The 22,605-nt window shown below is 41.6% G+C and overlaps 1 protein-coding gene and 1 long non-coding RNA gene across 8 annotated transcripts in view; one reads left to right on the top strand and one right to left on the bottom strand.

The window, feature by feature from the left end:
• PPP2CA (protein phosphatase 2 catalytic subunit alpha) overlaps nt 1-14,310 on the bottom strand; it is a 20,812-nt gene extending 6,502 nt beyond the window's left edge. The window contains exon 1 of one of the 3 annotated variants that reach the window (XM_030458865.1): nt 14,235-14,310. In XM_030458865.1, the coding sequence (XP_030314725.1) occupies nt 14,235-14,267 (33 nt within the window). In that variant the 5' untranslated portion in view covers nt 14,268-14,310. Of the gene's footprint in view, nt 1-8,980; nt 9,192-9,570; nt 10,022-14,234 lie in introns of those variants that run through there. The other 2 variants (XM_008495476.2, XM_030458866.1) reach the window with 2 other exon arrangements.
• On the top strand, nt 10,129-22,605 carry LOC115599044. Of its 5 annotated transcripts, none has more exons than XR_003988109.1 (6): nt 10,129-10,177; nt 13,866-13,978; nt 15,570-15,702; nt 17,889-18,129; nt 19,023-19,133; nt 22,419-22,596. It is a non-coding gene; the product is annotated as an uncharacterized LOC115599044 (long non-coding RNA). The 5 variants fall into 5 exon arrangements; XR_003988107.1 differs by having other exon boundaries at nt 19,020-19,133; nt 22,419-22,594; XR_003988108.1 differs by lacking the exon at nt 17,889-18,129 and having other exon boundaries at nt 13,866-14,003; nt 19,020-19,133; nt 22,419-22,605.

Genomic DNA, 22,605 nt, shown 5'->3' with positions numbered 1-22,605 from the left:
GCAAAAATAAACTTAATACCCGTAACACAACCCAAACACAAGCTGGTGAGGCAACAGTACACATAGTATTTCTATTTCACAACCCAAGTTTCACAGTTCAGCTATCACTAATACTGCTGCAGTACCTGTGACCCTGACACTACACTGGACCACACACTGCCCTGAGCAATCTCATCCTTCCACTCTCCCTTGATCCTTTCCCAAGCTCCAGGATGATGTTCCTTGCTCAGCCACATCACCTTCCATTCATCCTCCACATTGCCCATTCTCATAATCTCTTCCTTCAGACACTCCCAGCTCCCCACCAGCAGCTCTCCTACACTTCCTCAGGACAAGGACATTCAGCAGCCTTCAAGTGACAGAAAACCCCTTGGTCAAACCACCCTAGGGAGAAAGCCACACACAGGATTCTTGGTACTTTAAAACCCCAGTGCCCTATTGCCTCGGAGGGTGACAGTGCAATACCTTGGCAGCATTTTGACACCAATATTTTGAAACATCCAGGTTTCATTGCCTCTCACCAGGATAAACAGTTACACAATTCTGAAACAGATTTTTCTTCATTTGTTAGGGCTCTTCTTTCTCAGGCTTTTTTCAGTTCTTAACAATTCTTAAGACAACCCCAAACCCGTGTGCCTTTAAACCTCAGAAGTACCCAAGCCACAGAAAGTTTAAGTCACTGTCAATATTTTATGATTTTAAAAAGATTAATATGTCAACAGCATACTACATTGCAATTAAAACTATCTCCAAGCCAGTTTAATTATTTTTCAGCCCTACATCAATCTGTATCTGTTTGCGATGGGTTTAAAGACTGAAAATAACTCAATCTATGAAACTGACACATGCCAATTTTACAGCCAAGCACCAATAAGGTCTAATGCAGGAAAAAAAAAAAAAACAGGTAGCTGTAAGCCACAGTTGTACAAGAAGAATATAAGAAGTAAAATGCTGTCATAAACAACAACTGCTGAGGTGATAAGTCATTATTTTACTTGGAGCAATCTCCAAGTTCTAACAATAAGCACACATCAGATACACTTCAGCTTAGTCACAGTGACTGGAATTTGTTCCTACTTGATATCTGAACCACTGGCTTACTCAGCCATTTTGCTGCAGAGAGGCAACTTCTAAAATCCCTGAACATCCAAAAGACAACACTGCTGTAAACACACAAGAAAACAACAATTTTCCATTTTATTGTAAAGCAAGAAGTACTGCATAAAAATACAACCTAGCATTTAAGAATTAAAATATTCCTGGACTGCTACACATCATCTAGATGGCCAAACAGTAATGCATTGTGAAGAAAGGCAGCAGAACAAAGCCCATCTTTTATGCAAAATGCTGTTCTTAAAATACAACTATTAGCTTCATTGTTTAACAACAAAACAACCAAGTGTGAACTCTGCATTTCATTATAAAATAATGAACAGTCAGGGATAAAAATTTTCCAAATTGTAGGATTATTAAAGCTACTGTCTATGATTTTTAGATTTGCACAATTTTATTTGCAAGTAGCCAGAAGCATCTCCTCTTTCCCCTTGTTCTCTGCATTTATTTTTATCCAATATGCCACAGATTAAGGCTTGGAGTCAAGAGCCATAGAGGCTCTCACCCAACCACCCTGTGTCTCAACTCATTCTACACCAAGGACAAACCAGTTTCCCACATTTTCAGAGTATATCCTCAGATGTGCTTCACAGAACTAATTTCAAGTCCTCCATTTCTGAAAAATCCTGTGTATAATAATCTCTACCTAAATTCCATGATGTTTCCAAATCACCCCAGTTATTTCTCAATTAGTCCTACACCTTCTTAGATCCATACATTCTAGCAGGAGCTGTGACAGCTCCAATCAAGTATCTACCATGAAGAACTCTGGGACACATAAGAGAGAAAAAAAAAACCAAAAAAACGGGGAAAAAAAAGCAGCAACATGACCGTGGCTTTTTAGAATTATAACACCATGTCTGAAACAGCTGCATAGCAGAGAAGCAGTGCTAGAAAGCACTTATCAAAAGATTAACATGAACTTAGTAAAGGAAATACAATCATTATTTTAATTAGACAACATAGTTCCAAAGTCATGGCTGCAGATGGTAACGTGTCATTCTTGGCAGACCAGAACTCACACCTGCAACCCACTGTGCTGTCTAATGAAGTGTGTGTTGAGAAGCATCCATTGTAACCAAGAAAAAAAATAAATATTTGTAGTTACCATAAAGACATTTTGATGAGATCGAAGACTTCAAACCACACCTATAATTTCCTGTCATCAAGTTGCACAGGATGTGACTAAAGGCACAATGATCAGCTAATTGGGGTGAATACTGGTTTTAGCTGGCCAAACATCGTGGCCTGGAAGAGTCCAAGCAAAGTCATGATTACAGTCAGCAAGTCTTCTGCAGAGTGCATCCATTTGTTTCCTTCAGTTTAGGAGTTTGCCCCCACCCTTTGCTTCCAGAGAAAAGAAAGCATGGTCAAAGATGGGCTCACCATTTTTGAAGCAAAAAGTATTTTCATTCACTGGCTGACATTTTCAACAAAACTAGATAAATGAGGCCTCCAAGATCACCCTTCTGTGGAAAAGGTTCAAGAGCAGTCAAATTACACATGACACTAATGAGAAAAGGATTTCTGCTGAACTTCAGAATCCACTAAGGAGTTCAATGTGAATGTGTAAGCAGGAGTAAAGCTGAAATTCAAAGCTCCTCAGTGACATTTAACTATTTTGCATTGCAGAGGAAGTAAAACCAGGATTTCCATCCTCACATCAGCCTCCAAATACTCTTCCAAGGCTGAAACAGAAGATAACCAACCTGCTTGATTCTGGTCATCTGATTCGCTCCTGTGCCTCCATTTCACTGACAGCATTAGGGAAGGTTTAGAACTCAGTGAAGGAAAAACAAGGGATGCCAGGCCAAAGACAGTGCAGCTCCTGAGAACATGTGTCACCATGTAGTCACCACACATTTGTAGACCTTCATTTTCAAGGAAAAGGGCAAACAGAACCACAACAAAAACTTGTGTGTGTGTGTTAATTCAAAATGCACAAAATGAAAGTTTAGGAGCTTACGTATAAATGACTCTGTCACACAACAAAGCAAGCAATTAACAAAAAAGCATAAAATACAATCAGCTTTGCACTTCACAACACACAGCAAAGCACTCTTCTTTCAGCTCACCAGCTCCACTGCTCTTTTCCTCTTTTAATGTCCATTTGGTTAGAAGAGTGACCAATTAATCACAAGATGTCAGCTAACCAAAAGATCAATCCTAAAGCCAGCACTGCATGCAAGATGAAATGAAACAATCACCTTCCTTTTTCTCCTGGAAAATCTAGAAGGTCTACAAGAAAGCATGCAGGCAGTAAACTTTTGCCAAATAACCCTCTATTCCTTTGTATCACAAAGAAATGACTGACACCTCCATAGCCTCAATAGTCCCCTCAATAATTTAATTTGGAAAAATCATTAGCAGCCTTGCCTCCTCAGTGCAGCTGAAAGGAGTATTCTTTCCCTCAGAGGCAGGTTTGGGAGTAGCAAAGGGGAATTGCTATTAAAGTATCAGTAGCTAACAAAACCAGATGGAAAATGGGGATAGGAAGGAGCTCCTCTGAAAGAACTCCAATGTCATTATTTTGCTTTATACAAAAGATCTTAGTGTCTTTAAATCTGAATTCAAAGAACAACAGTCTAGAAAATTCTTTTTAAAAATACAGGCAGTCAAACAGCTCATGAAATTCAGATGTTTTCCTCTCTAGATTGGAGTTCCAAGATACACAAGCAACAGTAGTAATGCATGGAGCTGATCCCTTACATCTGCAGTCCCCTCTTTAGCAGCAAGCTGAATTAATTTCCTATCAGTCAAGTTGTTAAAAATAAGAACTAGGCTAAAGCTACTGACAAACTAATTGTGCCTGATACATGAAGCTAGACTTGCAGATAAATTCAAAAGGCTTTCAGTCTTTTTGCTCAAACAGCTCCATTCACAGGGGGGGCTGGGGCAAGCAGATCTGTCTAACTTGAGAAATGCATTTCAAAAGCAACTAGCAAGCATGTGACACCTGTATTGGAAAGTATCTTAGATATACCCAGCAGCAATATTGGAAACCTGACTAATGAGCAGCTGAGCTCCAGTATTTATTCTTTAGCCAAAAATAAAACTGTTCTTCCAGCTTAACACACTGCCTAAAGAAAAGGAACTGAGGACAACAACTGTGTTACTGAATCCAGGTGTAGTGTTTAAGGGTCCCTGTGAGAGGATGGAAATTCAGTCACTGCTCCTTTGATTCCCTCCAGATGGCCTTTTGTGCAAGGCCACCTTAACTCATGCCAGACACCACCAGACAGGTTGGGTTATTACACTCAGCCTGGATGACTACCTGGAAATGGCCAGGGAGCAATCACCAAGCAGCACTCTCACCAGATCTGAGCACAGGTAGGTTTGGAAGAGGACATCAGTGTAAAGCCTCATCCATGTCCTGAGCCTTTAACTGGTAGAACTGAAGTGGAAACTTGCTCCGAGTTCTTTCTGCTATCTTAACTATGCTCAAAATGACTTCTAAAATAACACAAAAGTTATTTCCCCTTTCATCACAACTAATGTTGTAGTTAAAGACAAACAAAAGAACCCACACCAGCACAACTTGAATTTACAGAATTTCACAGAACTGAAAAAAATTAGAAACTTGCTGATGTTACAAGAATTGGTACACAGAACACTAAACTCCTACAGGCACATCAAAGTGTTATATGTATAATCAGGATTAGGTAGGTGAGAAGGCTGGCAAAGTTGACACTTCAAAAGACTTTTGCATAAAGAGGCAATTTCTATTGTGTATTAGCAGCAGTTACAAAAAAAAAAAATTAAAAAAAAGCAGCAGATCAGCTGCAGGAATGAAAGGATTTTTTTTTTTTTTTGTGGAAGTGTTCCAGAATAATCAAAACCACAGTTATTAAAATGTCACAAAAAGCTTTTTACAATATACCTGTAACTCTTCAGAGATGGAAGGTGTAACTAAATGTACCCATCATCAATGGCTTGATCTCTGGGTAGGTTCAATGGACAAGGAGGAAAAATGCCCTAAACCATCTTAGCCATCTCCCTTAGCCCCTGGAACCACTAAGGAGGCTCTTCCAGCCACTGGCAGTAGTCCAAGGGCTCCCTTATTAGTGAATCTTAAAGCCAATGTAGGAGCACAGAGGAACTGAAACAGTGTCTTCCAGACCCATGTTCTTGTTCTGTCAGGGTGGAGGGACACAAAGCTCTCCAATACACAGCCCAGCACATGGAAACTCTAACTAGCTGGGAATTCTCTTGGGACAGAGAGGTTTGGTTGATTTACAGCAAGCTTGAAGAACACTCATATGTGATGGCTGCATGTAAAGCTGTGGGAATGCAAGGGCTAGTTAGTGGAAAGGTCCTTGCAAACATGGCTGGGAACAGTTCAAAAGAGTTCTGGGCAAAAATAATCAGCTAAGAATGGTAACTCCCAAACAGCAGAGGAGGCAGAAGGGAACATGAACTGAAAAAGAAGCAGGGCAGACACCTCTGGGCACCAACAATTTAAAACACAGGAACTGAGATCAAGGGAACCTGCCAGTTCTGTCCACTGGAGGATCTGGACTTTTATTGCAGGGGGAGTTTTCTGACCCAGAAGCTTACATACTTACATACTGCCCTCTCAGAACTGAGACACATAACATAAACTGAAGGATTTAAGCAGATCACACAGCTGCAGTGGGTACCTGCAGATCTGGTTAGTTCTCATCTGCACCGAGTCTCAGCAAACCTAACCTGGAAGAGCTGGTGTTAAAACAAAGGTGGAAGTTCTGCAACAGGATAAAAAAAGTCAGGAAAATACACCACTGACAAGGTACACACCAGAGAACAGTACAGCCTAGAAACACATTTATACTACAAAAATTAGAACTGGTGATAGATCAAAAAGCAAATGTAACCAAGATTGTTACAGACCACAAGCAAAGGAGCAAAGGCTCAGATTAAGGTCACCTGAGTGCCTTTACCATTATCAACCCTTCATTAGGTTAAAAAAAAAAAAAGCTGCACAGCAGTACTGGCTATTCAGATTTATTTTACCAGTAATTCAAGTACACAGGAAAAGAACCTTGAACATTCTACACAGCACATGCGATCAAATTATCATTTTTTTCCAAAAACTGGATGCCATGTTCAAACCCTTACAATTACAGGCTGCTGTAAGAGGAGAGACTTCAATACCTCTCCTACCACCTGCACTAGATATCTTCTGAAATATTAAATGAACATTATCCAGAAATTCAACTCACTCTTTTGTGCTTTCAGACTGCCATCCCCCCTTCCTAAGCAATATAGCACACCCATCCCTGTGATAAAGGGCATTTATACTGCAAAGTGAGGACACAATACCACTTCCCTCTGCGCTCACAAATGATGAAAAAAGAACAGTACTCCAAACCAGCATCCTTCAATTCAGAATGGCCAACAGAAAAACCCTCACCTGGCAATAAAGGCTTCCTTTCTCCTCTGTTCTCAGAGAACTGGCAACAAACAATTCAGTGTTACAGGACAAACACTGCTGATACTCAGTGATTACATGGTGTACGTTTTGAACACTTCTTCAAAATTCACACTTAAATCCTTACAGAACGCAGACAGAATTGGTCAGGCATTGACGTAACGTAAGATATTCAGCCCATATTAAGTTTAGAATAACTTAACTGCCACTCAAAGGTTCTTTTTTTTCTCCCAAATCATCTAAGTATTATGTATTATTCATAGTTACAAATTATTCCTAGACTTAGAAGACATTTCTGCCCAGTTACCACCATCATCCAGGTAACCAGGCACTAAGAAAGTAACTGGGAAGCACTAATGGCCACACTTAGTTATCATGTTTGTAAACAGCTGGTTTGTTCTTTAGATATCAATACCAAAATACAAGAGAGCCCTTAGGCTTCTTGTTGTTAGACAGGCACCAGTCTGCACACATGGGAGTCCCAGCAGATCAAGAAATACCAGTCAGGATCATCATCCAATCAAACAGCCTTAAGGAGGAAAAGCCCTCACAAATATTTATTTTTTTTATATCAAACAGCCCTAGCTACAATTCAGTGTGATAAAGAGAGACAGTTTATACCTATGAGGTATAAAGGATCTTTATCTTTTCTGTGGAACAGTAGCTATATTTAACACTGTCTTTAACACATTCATGGAAAAGCAGAACCTTTGGGCTTGATTACCTCCACAAAACTACTTTAGACAAACAAAACATGAAGCACAACTCTGCAAAGTTTCTGATAGTGAGGGCTGCAAGCAGATAGACAGGTTGGAGCAAACACTGCCCTCCACTGCAGGGGGGACACAGAATTCAACAAGCATTGGGCTTTTACAAACACACTTCCCACCCAAAGGGACAAAGTGATGGAAAACTCAGGGCTTTGAGGGCTGATTTCCAATTCTTTGAATCAGCAGCCATGTAGTAACTCAAGTACACTTTGTAGGAAGTCCCAGTAAATCCACGTGTAGTTATCAGAGACAAATCGTCTCTCCTTAACGTAAACAGCCATGTGTGTGTATTCTGCAAAGTGCTGACCACAAAACAGGCAGAGAGGGAATTTCACCTCAAGCACAGTATCACACTACCCAGGGAAACACTGCCTTCAGTCTGGAGCTGCCTCACAGACACCCAACTTGCTGCTAAATGGTATTTTTCAGGTCAACGCGTCTCAGGCATTCCAGTGGTCTCATCTCAAAACACAGCTGTTAGACACACAACATTCTGTGACCTTCCTTGTGATCAACCATTATTTTGATGAGGAGAACTAGGCATTTATTCAGAAATACACCTCATTTCCATTCTTCACAGGGAAGAAATGAAAATGTCGTCTTGCACAACAATGACAACTGGGACTACAGTGTCTCCTGGAAGGAATTTCTAATAGGAATTTCTAATTTCCCCACCTATCAAACCTTCCTCCTGCAAGTTACCATACAACCTTACAAAACACACTGCTCATACCGTGTTCTGGAGCCTGTACTAACACCAGTTTATAAAAAGTGGAATACTCACCTCTCCAGCAAAGCAATACAAGAAAGAAGCCGGACAGCTGTCACGAGATGTGCATGAAAAACAGGCAGTGACATTGCCCCTTGCTAACAAGAGAATTTAAAATCCAGAAACTGTATCAAATGGTAAAAATTTCAAGCTGGTACAATACTAGTCAACTAAAATCTGGACTCCAGCAAGAACTCTCCTTGCCAAAAGCACTGCAAGTTCGTTTAATAAATTCATTGACAGTCCTATAGAAACAATTTGCTTCCAAAACAACATGCTGTTTGAAGGCATGATGCCAAATTAATAATATTCTTATTACTTCTTATGGCAGGTCTGCAGCTTTTAAAAGCCAGTATATCCATAACTTCCCATATTCCTTAATTTCTAGTGCCCAAATCATCCATAAATATTACTCCCTTCTGTCTAGATATGAATGAACATATAAAAACCTTCCATAACAAAAAAACACTGCTCAACTATTAAGTTGCATCCAGAATTAGAATATTATTGGAAAATGCATCTGAATGTTACAAGAACAGTTTTTTCCTTGAATTTCTAAAAGGCTATCCATGCTGAGCTAATTTGAAGACCTTTCTAAATTATGTCTCATTCAAGACAATCCATAAAATCCAAGACTCAACATTTTTAATCTGGCATCATAAAAACAAATGGCTATATAGGATCTCAACTGCCAATTCTGTGGATTTCACGAAACCCAGAATCTTACTTGGAGAAATCAAAGTCCCAAAGCTAACCTACCCTCCAATGAGTATTAATGCGACTGTGCTTATTTATATATTAAGAAGGGGAAAAAAAAAAAAACAAAAATCAAAGCTGTTAGATCCAAGCAGCAGCCCTTAACCCCGTGTAGTTTTCAACCGGACACTATAAACCTTTCTTTTCCTCGGGACAACTCACACGTTTTGGGACTGCTTTAAAATTTCAACCGTATCATGAGAGAACGTCGCGTCGATTCATTCGCGACCCCTCCGGACCGTCCGGTCCGGCCAGACCGGCAGCACGGCTCTCCCCTCCCGGGGGAGGCCGGAGGGCAGGGAAAGGGCAGCGGGGAAGGTCCGGTGCCGGTGCAGCACCCTCCGTCCGGGCCCCGCCGCCCCGGGATGGCGGCCGCGCTCGGGGGTCTCTCCCAAGAATCCCGGCAGCGGCGCCATTTTAGGAGGCGATGAGAGCGGCGGGAGGCGGAGCCAGGCTCCCAGCACAGCCAAAGGGGCGCGGACCCACCCGGCTCCCCGGCCCGCTACCCCCGCCGCCCGTCCGGCCGCCAGCCAGCCCCGCCGAACCACCCGAGAGCTCCCGGTCCTCCGGCCCGGCCCGTCCGTCTACCCGGCAGCCAGGCACCTCCCCCGCCCGGTAGCACCCAGCTCCCCCGCCGCTCGCCTTCCCGCCGAGCGGCCGCCTCGGCCCCGCGGGCTCTCCCCGCAACACAACCGGCTCCTGCTCCCCTATCCACCCCCTGCCACATCCCCGCACCCTCGGGCGTTCCTCACCTTCTCGCAGAGGCTCTTCACCTGCCCCTCGGAGAGCTGCTTGCACTCGTTGAGCTGCTCCACCCACTGGTCGAGCTCCTTGGTGAAGACCTTCTCCTCCATCCCGCTCTCCCCCTCCTCACCGGCTGCTGCCGCACCACCCCGGAGGCCCCTGCGATCCGCGTTCCCTACAGCGGCGTCCGCGATGCGGCGGGACGGAACGGGGCAGGAGAGGGGGAAGAGGCGACCCGGAGCGCTGCGAGTCGAGCGGCCGGCACGGCGCCCTGTGCTGCTGCAGCTCTGCCGCCCGCTCCCTCGCACCAGACCGTGTAATGGCCGCCGCTCCTGACGTCACCGCCTCGGCTCCCACTACGGGGAGGAGGAGGGAGACGCCACGGGAGGGCAACGGCGCCTGCGCAGCCTCTGGGCGGGACGGCGCCTGCGCTTTAGCCAGAGCCGAGCGGGACGGGGCTGAGAGAGAGAGAGCGGTGCGCCTGCGCCACGTACCGCGGCGGGGGCGGGTGAGGCGGCGGCAGCGCCTGCGCGGGAGGGAAGGGGCGGCCGGGAGGGGCTTTTGTACCGTCCCGGTGCGTGAGGTGCGGCGTGCGGGTTCGGCAGTCCGGTGCGGGTTAGTCCGGTTGTGCCCCTCCCCGGGTGGGGTTTTGTGTGAGGGGCAGCGGTGCCTCCCCGCCCGCAGTCCTGAAGCGGGAGCCAAGGGCCCTGGTGTGGGGAGCAGGGGATTGCTGTCACCGGGGCTGCTGTCACCGGGGTGGCACGGCGGTAGCTACCCCGGAGAGCCGTGAGGGCAAGGAGGCAGCGGGCACAGGGGACACAGGCTGGACACGGCACCCGGCTGCCAAATGTCTGATGGGGGTCGAGGGAGTGAAGGGAGAGGGGATATTTGTGCGTCTCTTTGTAGTCCTGAGCAGAGTAACTGTGTGTGTGTGTCCCTGGGAAGAAGGAATTGGAAGGCACTTGGTGGTGGTAGGTACCTAGAAATAAAGCTTTTCCGCTCAAGCATGAGTGTTCAGTATCATCTCACTCGTACCACCATGTAGTGCTTGGATAAAAAGACACTGTTGCTTTTATTTTAAGCTGAAAGAATATTTTCTTTATACTTAAAGAGTTTTGGGGAGGCTTGGGTTTGCTGTCACCTTTTAAGAAAAGGAATAAGTGAGGCACAGCTTAAGCTTTCAGCAAAAGGCAGAAAACTGGTGGGGAATCTTGACTTGTCATAGAGTACCGGGACACCTGCTTTCTACCCACAGCAAGAGATGTCATTAGGATCAAGACAAGATGCAATGAGAAACACACAGCTGTGTTCTGTGATGGATTATGTATTTTGTTGCAATTTGCATCTTAAATTATAGAGGTATTTGTCCAAGATTTCCCTTAAATAACTTTGAAAAGATGTGAAATTCAAAAAATGGCTTAAACGCACTGAAATTTCGGCCAAATGTGCCCAGTTGACATTATCCAATCTACAAAGACCTGTGCTAGTTAATAGGTGTTCATTGTCTCAGTTATGTTTTGCCTAATACAGAGGCTAAATTGTTGAATTCTTTGCCCACTGTTGAAGCAGATCAACAATTAAGTCATGAGCAAGGGGAAAAGAATGTTTGCTTTCACAGGTCAGTCTCGGTTTCTGGGTGTCATAATCTCCTAGTAGACATCACTTTGTTTGAATGACCTAACTCTGGCATTTTGGTTTTCTCCCAGAATGTTTTTTATTTAAGTTTCCATCTTCAGATGTTCTTAGTGTTATACCTAGAGCTGTAGAAAGAAAAAATGTTATTCACTGCAAAATGATCGTTTTCGAGAATTTACTTGGTAGCACATCTTCCTTAGAACTCCCAAAATAATCTTGAACAAACAAATGCAAAGAACATGAAGCAATAACATAATCTCTTGTGTAACTTGCCAAACCAAAGTTTGTTTCCTCTAATAGCTCTTGACCCTCTGACATACTAAGATGTTTTGAGACCAACTTTTAACTCTGCATTTTCCATACAGATAGTGAAATTCTTGGTGGGACTTGAGTAGATGACATCTTTAAACTCCTCATGGTGTCAGTTTTATAGTTAATTGTACTTCTGTATACAAAAGTTACAGTTATTTTCACTTATTTTCCACAACATTTGGAAAGATCAGAACCTATATTTAGCTTTTGTACCTCAATCTCAAAAGAAACGAGTGCTTCAGCACCTTGCTGAACTCTGGTCAAGAGCAAGATGTTCTCTACTCTTGATTGATGCTCAGTGGTGACAACCCTCTCCCAACATTGTTTCCCCTCTGTTGCCAGCAAAAATGAGTGTTCAAAAATACCTGCTCCACTTGACAAAAGTGATCTTTGCTGCATCTGTACCCTTCACCACTTCTCTATGTGGGCTCGAGCTGGCACAGGAAAGGATGCATGGGGTGAGGGTGACAGAAGGGGCCAGGTCAGACAAGAGCTGTGCAGAGCATCTGGTCCAGCTGAAGGCATCACCGTGGTTTGGGTTATTTGCTGTAACTTTTGGGCTTTCTGTGGCAGCTGAACCAGCTGAAAAATGAGTGTGCTGGGTGCTGATCCTAGTGCTCAGAAGGGGGTAGGACTGCATTGCCCACTGCCAGTCTGTGGTCCTGGAGTAGGAAAGGCAGAGTGAGGGCTGACACAAAACCCTCTCAAAAGCAGGAAACCAGTAACCTGGCTTATTTGTTTATGGAACTACAACCAGAGTCCTGTGATGTTTTATCTGGTAGGCGTGGGGAAAACACAGCTAGTGTGGATCAGGCAGGGCTCCTTACAGACTGCACTATCAGTTGCTGCTGCCTTTAGAACAAGTGTGATAGTTCCCAGTCCCCCCTCAGCTGATTCACAGGATCATGGTGTTTAATGTGTTTGCCTAAGAAAGAAACCCTTTTTGTTTGGTAAGACTCAATCACAAGTCTTTAATGCCAGGACAAACTCCACTTGGGGAGGGGAAGGTGATTCAGCACTCTGCTGGCAGCTGAATACATGCCATTGGCAAGGACTGGATTCAGGATTCAGTTATCTTGACACTCACTGAGAAAGGGAAAATCTTGTTTTCCATTTCCATCTTGAGCATAAGCTCTGTATTTTATCCTCATACTGTTTTGAATGGTCTATACCATGGATCAGAATTCAGATCTCATACCTCCCTCCTGCTTTTTGAGTCATAAGCAATAGTTTAGAGAATCAGGGCTGCTCTTCTCTTTTTCCTTAATTACCTGAGCCTCCAAAGGAGAACCAAATAATGAAACAATACCTTCTGTGTTGCATAAGTTGGGGGGTTGTCAGTAAGTCAGATATACAGTCAGATTAAACTGTGAATTGTGAGATAGCAGTAATAATACTATGTGTTTAGTTTGAAAATATATGCTAGGCTTTTGTGTGTGTGTGTGTGTGTGGTTTGTAACTAAGGAGATGGATGGGGTGTGGCTGCCATGATGAGTCAGGGGTAGTCCACACTTTACCCAATTCTAGCACTTGAGTCAGTGACAAGTATTTCATCTCTACAGCATTCCTTACCAAGGAGTTCCTTAATTAATCAAGCTGACAGTACTTAGTTTACATGCTTCGAGTTGGCAGGTTATTCAGCTTTTTTGCAGAACCACCTTTAGTGCTGTAACGGTCTGAAATGAACCTCCTTGATGTGTGTGTGTGTGTGTGTGAGCAATTGCAATAATCTCACAAGCTACTTCAGTTTCCCTCATAGTGGAATGTAGTCAGTATTTAAACATGCAGTTTTATATTGCTGGGCATCATACAACTATGTGGATGTAGTGTTAATTAAGCATTATAGAGTAAGGAACATTTACATTAGTGTTTGGGGTTTTTTTCACACCTCTCTCTGAATATTTTATTGGTTATCTGTCAGTGCTTGCCTGACGTGTCTGTTGCTATGGTGTTTTAATACTAAATGTAGAATTGCAAGGCTATGTAATATTGTAATAATGTGTTCCCACCTTTTGATGTAGGGTTGTCTTTGATTAATACATTTTTGGTAACCAAAGAGTAGAGACTCTGGTATTTCAGTGTAGAAGTCAACTGCCTCCATGGGGAAAGGGACTTTTCCTGCTCAGATGAAGTCAGAAGTATACACCCTGTAATCTTTTGCATATTTTAATACTAACCCCTTACTGGGATAGAACATTGTATGTTTTGTGTCTTAATAGATCCATTAAATCAGATAAACATGATTCTTAGCAGAATGATGGCAAAGATGGGAACTAGGAGCAAGGCTATGTACATCAGATATTTGTATTACATTAGCATGAATAAATATTATTTCTGTATATTTGACTCATTCCAGAGTCCAGAGAGTGCACGACAAGGTCAGTGACATCAGTAATTCCACTATCAGCTGAGGCCTGGTCACATCAGAAGTTCAATTACAAGCCTTCTGTGAAGGGTGGAACCTCGCTGGTAATCACTTTATGTGCTGCAAAATGTAATACTTGAAATTTGCTGGTTCATAGTTCACTGGTCTTGCAGAGAATGCAGGGAGTGTACAGTTTTCTTGGAATAAAAAGTTAGAAAGTAACTCTAAAAAAAAAACCCACGTTTTCAAACCACAGGAGGCAGATATTCTGCAGTCAATTGTCTTTTTAAAAAGCTAGGAAAAAAGTTCTCTTTCACAAACGTTGGGGTTTTAATTTTTTGCAACTCTTTTTTGTCCTACCTGCTTCCTGGGTGCTGCTCTCAGCTTGTGCATCCTGCCTGCTGCTGTTTCTGTCTGGGTGGGGAGGAGCACTGGTGGAATAGGTACGTCCCTGTTCCTCCTCACTTCTACAAGTGCTACATATCCTCTAACAGCTCTGATTTTTAGAGTACTTGACAAATATTATCCCTGCCAGGACAAATATTGTCACCAGATGGACAAATAGATGATTTCAGCCCCGTTGAGGAAACAGGTAGTAAAGTTAACTAGTTTGCCAAACATGACAGAAGCATTTAGGGTCAAGGGACCAGAGATCCCAGTTCAGCAGACACTTGGGCACATTCCTTCCTTGTAAGCAAATAATGTAAATATCTGTGAAGTGTCCTGCTGAGTTTGTGCTAGGAGGCTTTAGGCTTACTCATTGCTGCTGTGGCATAGCTCATATTACAAGTACTTGCTTTGGAAGAGCTCTCATATTGTTCAGCCTTTTCCATAAACGGGGTTTAAGCACACAACAGATTATTTATTAATACGTACAGGCAGTTGTCATGGAGATAATATGATCCAAAATGTGTTTTTATAATCAATGAGACAAAGTTGGCACATCCCACATGCCTTGTACAGACTATTCCTACATTATGTTTCCTGTGCTAGGCATGGGACAGATACATATCTGCTTTTTGTAGCTCTGCACTACAGAGGAACCTCTGTTTCTCCCTTTCAGATGGTTGGCTTTAGGAATCTGAAAAATTTAGGACTTGTAAGAGGTAATTCTTTGTTTTTCAAGTGGCAGCATCTTAGCAAGGGGCTGCTGCACTGTTCATTTCTGTGAAATCTCAGCCACAATGTCACAGCTGAATTAGGTCAAAAACCTCTGTAGGACATATTTTGTCTCCTCATTTTTAGTGCACAGACTTATCACAAAATGCAGTAATTAATCCAAAAGAAGGCAGCTGGCTAATGGAGCTGGGGAGGCTTTGGGGACATAATGAGCATCATTTTCTTTGGAACGAGACTGCAATCCTATTAAATGCCTATAAATCCAGGAGGACCAAGACCTGTACCTGCAGACTTCAGGGTGTTAAGCCTGAGCTCTCCTTGTTGTCTTGCCCTTGTTTGCTCTTTAACTGTGCCCTTGCAAAGTGCTGAGACATTGGAGAAATACAGTGCAGTTCAGCCAGTAAGTAGGACTCATCTTGATTCTGTGCTTCTTTTTCTTCTCTTGCCCTGGAAATCCTCTTGCACTTAAGCCAGGCAATGCCTACATGATGTAGCCATTCTGTAGCTTATTAATTTGAGTAAATGAATGAGATTCTCAGCATATTATAGCTATTCCTTTTTTTTTTTTTTTCCCAGATATTTCCTTCTGTTAATGCTGTATCACAGTTACTGTCATAATGACCTTCACCTGAGCCAAGCAACTTGGGAGTTAGGGTGTAGAAAGACTGCAAAGGAAGGATTTCAGCAAGATGTGAGGTATTCCTGCCAGGTAAATGCATTTTTCTTTCATAGCACTGCCAGTATCTTGTAGTGAAGGGATCCTGAACCCAGTCAGGGTGTATGCACAACTCCTAGAAGCATGTTATGTATAATATCCACAGTGTTTGAGAGGTGTCACAGGTGTCTTTTATGACAAAACAGGTACACACAACCTGCTAAAGATGCCTTGGCTGAACTGCTGCCTTGCCATCCAGCTCAGCATCAGTTCAAGCTCAGTTCCAAGCAGCACTGTGTCCAGGCTGCTGTTTAAGTGCCTCCTATGAATAGAGAAACTGGGGAGGGAAAATTTCTTTTGAAACCTATTTGTGTGTGTGCTAAAGGACAAAGGAGAGCTGTGATCTGTTCACTGCACAGGCACACTTATTCTTAGATCATGATTTCTCTTCAGTGTGGTTAACAAGTGTATTATAAGTAATAGCTGGTTACAAATAATAACCTGACCTTCTTTTTAACCTCTTACTGAATCAGGTTTCATTGTAATAGGTGGATGCACTCCTGTGCTTTGCTCTTTGTATGTTATCATTCAGAATTTCAGTGCCTTCCATCTTAGGTATTAAAAATAGCTGGCAAGTTGGATAATTATTATTGTTCCAAATCTCATTTTCAGCCTTACCTAACATTGTTCTCACCAAAAGTCTTATTTTAAGGGTGGAGTGGAAGAGCATGTTGCAGCAACCTGAAATTACTGGTTCTACTGTAGCTGGGTTATACAGAGCCTAGTTAGAACCACCTCTTTTCTGAGTGAAGTTTGAGAGCCAGCTTGATATGAATGAAAATTAAGATATTAATGAAAATAAAAAACTGTGGACTGGTGTTTGGAGTTATTAAGTCATGTGTTGTCAGCACACCTCAATCCTGAGCATAAGTGTCCTTGGTAATCATATATTGCCCAAGCAGAAACTACTACTCATGCCAGCTCAATGACAGTCAAAATATTTCTGAGTGTAATAATAGTAAATATATAAACATTGAAAATGAAATAACAATGGTCAATTACTAGGAAAGAGAATATCAGCAGGTGGATGGAGCTACACCTGATAAACCTGAGCTTCCTCATTAGTAATGCTGTGTGCATAGGCAAAGCACTGTCTCCATTTTTCCATTCTTCCAGCCCTGAGCTGGGTCAGCTTTCCCCACCTTTCCTCATCAGATCCATCAAACTCATGCAATTTGAGAATAATAAAAAATGGTTGGGAAGAGGCAGTGTTTGATCCTAAGACCATGAGATACTTTCCTTCAACTATAACAAATTCTCCATCTCTGTTGATGACAGTAGCACACCCTTCTATTTAAACAACAAATTATATTTTTTTCATCTCCTATTTTGCTGCATGTTGTGACCTCCCTCCTTGATTGAAGTCTTTTTTGCTGCAAAGTTACCTTCATTCTTCCTGGCTGCCATTCTCCTCTATCCTTTTTCCTGTGCATAGCTTCCTTTCCTCCTCCTTTTCAGCCTCGCTGAACTGGATTTAGCCAGATGATCCACAACACCTCATAAGCTCTGGAAACATCATTCTAAACTGAGAAGCTTTTCCCCCTGAGGTTGTGTATAAAATAGATCTAATGAAAAGAAAAATACAACTTTCTTTTGGGTGTATATAGCATTGGTGATAACTGCTGAGCATGTTCACTGGCACAGTAACACCCTCCTCGTGACAGCCCCAGAGTGCACGTCTGCTCTATAATATTGCATGTCTGTCACACAGATCCCACACACACAGCTGCTGGAAGCCCAGGCCAACAAATCATAAAAGTTTAGAAGCTTAAAAGCTGGGGTTGTACTGGGCTGCCCAAGTGATGCTGAGTTGTGACTGAAGTAGCTGAAGTTTGCTCGTTGTCAGCACATCAAAAAGCTGTCAGTGTCTGTGTGTTCAAAGACAGGAGTACTAACCTGGCTTGCTGCTGTGGTACAGAGTGATTTATTCTCTGGAGTGCACATCTAGCACAAGGATGATGTTAATTTTTACACCTCACCAGTGTGGTTTTCCTCTTCAGATTGCAAACTGAAAAGATCAATGAAATTCTGACTGTCGTTTTCATCAGGTGAATAATTACTCTGTGTTTAGATAATGATATCAGGTGTATTATCAGAGAGAAGAACTGGTTGCAGAAAACTGTCATTAACTTGAGCAATTAGAATTTTCCAGTTCCATAATGAACATATATTTATTGCAGGACTGAACAAGTGGGTCTGTCACGACAGATGTCAGTTGCACAAACAAGGGAGGAGACTTTTCCATCACAGAATCACTGGCCCAGAGCTCTGGGACACTGCACAGCAAGTTGAAATTTGATTCACATTTTACTGTCCAAAATAATCTTACAAAAACCTGTCTGAACTTCCTCAGAAGAATATTTATTTCAGAAACAGCATCTTCCAGTCACCAAAGCTGTAATACAAATTAAACTCAACATTGTAAGTGTAAAACCTACTGTTCTTGTTTCAAGATGAAGCTTCTCAATCTACTTTTCTTAAATTGCATTCTTTGTCCTGTCTATAGTTGCACTTTCCTTTAAAAAATGGTATCTGTTACAGTACAAAATCATTCCTATTCATTATTCTAGTAGTAAAAGAAATATTATTGGTAAAGGGACTATTGCTATAATTTGCTTAGAGTGTCCAACTGGAGACTGTCAAGCAAATGTATCAAAATCTGTCCAGAATAACTCATGGTAGATAATACACCAACTAAATAATTTCCACAGTGAAGGTGTGTGCACTAAGATAGGGCTGACTTCTTCCAAACAAGTTCCTCAGGTTTTATGTGACTATTTAATACACTTCTGTTCAAGAAAATAACTCTTGCTCTTACTCTGTCCTATTAAACCAGTAGAACAGAGGCACTCATGGGCTACTGAGCAGGTCAGGAGGCAGGAGATGCCTCTTGTATCTGTTTAAAGATTTTCAGGGTCATTTCAACTCCTTCCTCCCCTTCTGTGAAGTGTTACAGCTAGTAGTAATTTTGCTACTTATATGAGCATATTTTTAAACTGAAATACACTTTTTTCAAAGCATAAGGTTTCTTTAACAAAAAAAGTCATGACTATTAGGTGAACAAATTCATTATTTTCCTATGTCTGTGAATGGAAAGGCTTCTGGGCAGTGTCACTGAATGCAGATACTGGCATTTTTTTCATGTTTTAAATCCAAATGCTTTCTACGTATTGCTCAGAAGAAAAAGAAAAATAAATTTATATATATATATATTGCTGCTAGAGAGGATAACCTCTCTAAAAATTACTGACAAAGAGTATCTAGAATGTGGTTTTTCACTGAACATGTTTCTGTACCCTCTTTTGCCTCAGAAGATTCTACAGGGTTCGGTGGCTTGCAAGCCCAAAGGTAATTTCACTTCTCCTGCAAAGCAGCTGTGTCTAAGATGAAGTCAGAACCACAGCACTGAACAATAAGATTTCTAGGTGAGGGAGTGACTAACCATTTTTCCACTTGAAACTACCAATAAATACTTTTAAAATAGGGGTGCTACCAGCAACATGTACAGCATTCTGTCAAGTGAAACCATGCAGCAGATGCTGGCAGTCACACACCCAGGCATCCAAATCACTTCTAGTCCTCTTTTTTTTTTCCTTTTATGATGGGATTGTGACTTGTACTTTTTTGTTTTTGTAATTAAAGGGTGGAACAGATGGTGCAAACTTAAAGAGCTGCATCCATTAACTTTCCACATTATAATTTAATATAATAGGATTTTGCTTTAGTGAAATAAAACCATCCAGCCTGGTGCTTGGGAATGTTTACTATATGTGAAGCTTCACTGTTAAAAAAGATTTCACTGAGTCATGCTATGAGTCTCTGCCAAATACCAATCATATGACCAGCCCAGTTAAAAAGGGTGTTTCTTCATGCCAATATATTTCACATGCCACCCTACAGTGAACCTTTTTTTGACTACACACCTGTGAATTTTATGTAACACCAAAGGGCAATGATGTAATTAGACTGCATGTGTTTAAAAAAGAGTCAATATTAGGAGGCAGAAGTTATAGCTGGTCTGGTGTTAAGAATGGTGTAACAAGAGGGGTTGGGTCTAATGCAATTTCAGAAATAAAAGCAAATACAAACCAAAACTTGGTACTGGTAAAAATCAGGGAATGTTTTGCCCATTCAAGGATTCAAGATGCTACTCTGTATGGCAATTAATTTTAAAAATTGATGAAACAAACTTTCTTATTTCTGTTGAGACAGGGTTTTGGATTACTCTAAGTAAGAGAGAAATAGAAAATATAAAAGTGTAGGCGTGAATTTTAGAAGCAGGAGTTGATACTGATAGGTGTCCCTCAGCCTCAGAAAACAGTTATACTTAACTGTAAATACTGCAGTGAAAATGGTCTTAAGCTACATTTTGGGAATGCTGTATTTTGTTACTGAAGTGTTTTTTATCCATGGGAAGTTACAGCAAATGTTTTGTACTAAGGATTCTTTACTCCAGCAAGCTCCAGCTGTAGATACAGGGTACTTACTTCCCCTGCAGCTCCAGCACAGCCAGCAATCAATACATTGCCTTCTGTGTGCAAAGCCTGTTCCTCTGATGGTCAGACAAGGCACAGGAATGAAATCATTATGAAAAATTGCAGTAGGAAGAACACAAAGACTCACAATAAGCCCAAGTGTCTCTGCTGCAACCCTTCCTCTGACTAAAATCCACCACAGATTAATTTGCCTCAATGACCACCGAGTAAGAAAGTTAAAGGGATGAGAACACAGAAGACAAGAAGTTTAAATTGCATTTCCCTGTGATGCAATCTGTGAAATGACTGTTACACTGTGTGGGAATAATTGAGAGGTCACAGAGGATTATGTGGACATTTCTGGTTCATTCTGGCTCCAGTGATACCAACAAAATTGTTTCCATCTTCAGTAATGCTGCATTTGTTTCTAGGGCTTAATGAAAGAATAATAAGCACATATTTATCTTTTACTAAGACAGCAGGTTTTCAGTATTCAAGTGACTCAAGGGAGGATTCCAGTTCTGCATTTTGATAGGACATTTGTAGATCTCATGTCATTTTGTCCCAGTTTGCACAAGCTTTCTATGCAACAGAACAAGGAAAATATTAACCAGTGAACCCAAAATGCTGATATTAAGAAAATAACTATTTTATCTCAACAGCTGGTGCAGCTTTTTGTCCACTAAGTTTAAAGAATGCTGTTAAGCAGAGGTTTAAGTTGTACAGGTTTTACCACCTGTAAAACATCACAACCAACAAGAAAGGAGATCTGTTAGCACCACTTCAAAATAACACTTGATGTAAGTCAGGTACTCTTGGACTAACACCATATCTGGAAAGCTTTTCATGTGAAAAATATATTTCTGCAGCTGAGCATCTGTGGCAGGTTTCCTAAATGTAATCATTTTAAGATTAATTTGTCTGCAGAAAATTGGTAAGAACAGATTGAAACTCAGTGTGTTATATGGTGCTAACTGCAGAGTGGTGGGAAGTGTCCAACAAACAGACAAATAACTCCTGATTTCAAGGAGTCAAACCCTCTAACACCTGAGATAAGTTGACTGTAAGGTCTTCTCTGACTTCTCTTTTTAATCAGATAATTGTATCTGTCCAAACTGAGCAGATTTCTAAAATAATCATATCTTGGAGTGGAAAATATAAAAATTTAACACCAACTCTGGCATAGCTCTCAGTGGGCTTTGCAAGGTGATGTGATGTGATGTCATTGGTGATGTGAGATTTACCCCAAACCATCCCAGCACAGCAAGGAAGGAAAATGATCCAGATGTCTTCTTGGCTAGAGTCAGTTGGCCACTTTAAGTGGAAAATATTTTATTAGTTATTCGTAGAGGATTTGCTAGCTCTGTCTTCCTTTCACACTTTTTTTTTTTTTTTTAGCCTTCTACATACTTGGTTTTCTTTCTGGGATCTTCAAGGTGTGTTCTTCCATCTCCTGAGCTGGGATGCTGTGAATTAAATCTGCTTTTCTGAGCTCTAACCCTGAGCCTGTGTAAGCCTTTTCTGGATTTGGTGACTTCAAGCCCTCAGTTCCTTACTTACCCTGAGCCCTCAAAATACTTTTTTGATAGGATTATATAGGAAAACTTATTAGGAGAGGAAGAGAATTTTCAAATAGCCTAGCACCTAAATCTCCATGTAATCTCTTCTCATTGTCCAGGGGCATGGAACTGGAGGAGCCTGATGTTGGTAAGGAGGAGCCATATGTAGGATGTACACTTTCCAAATGCTCACACATTTATGAAGCCTTCCGAAGTGTTGGTTGCACCTGGGTGATGTCATTAAAGGTTTACCTATAGTGAGTCTGCTTTCTTCAGAGGACCAGAGGGGCTTTTTCACACATGATAACCCCTAAAAGCAGCTGTTATAGTTAGAATCTGTCAGTCAACACTTTATTAATCCTGCCACAGCAGGGGCTGGCAGCAAAGCACTGTCCAGAGAGCAAAATCAGGGCTGCACTATCCTGGTGCTTAAGTTTAATAAGCAAAACTGGATAACAAGAAATTAAGATGTGCCCAAATTGTCCTGATTTGGATGGTGGTACTTTTTGTTCTAGGAAATGTTATCCAAAAGCCTGTTCCTATTGCAATATTTTATATTGTAATCGCTGAATGTAAGTAGTTACCATGCCACAATATAAAAGAAATATTTATTTTAAACTTAAACATAACAATAGGCTCTCTGTTTTAACATTGTTTATTTTTTTTAACATTCCAGGCTCTTCATAACTTTGGTCATGTCCTACTATGTAGCTTAGAGTGCTTGTAGTTTGTTTTTCTTTTTTTGCTGGCAACATCAGTGACCACCTGGAAAAAACAACAGAGGAAAGCAAAGGAAAACATTTAAATATGTAACAATAAATATGAAAAGTTATCACAATAAGGATTGGAATTTGTTTCCTAAT

The sequence above is a fragment of the Calypte anna genome, chromosome 13 (assembly GCF_003957555.1).
Source record: "Calypte anna isolate BGI_N300 chromosome 13, bCalAnn1_v1.p, whole genome shotgun sequence".
Classification (NCBI taxonomy): domain Eukaryota; kingdom Metazoa; phylum Chordata; class Aves; order Apodiformes; family Trochilidae; genus Calypte; species Calypte anna.
This window is presented reverse-complemented; position numbering and strand designations above follow the sequence as displayed.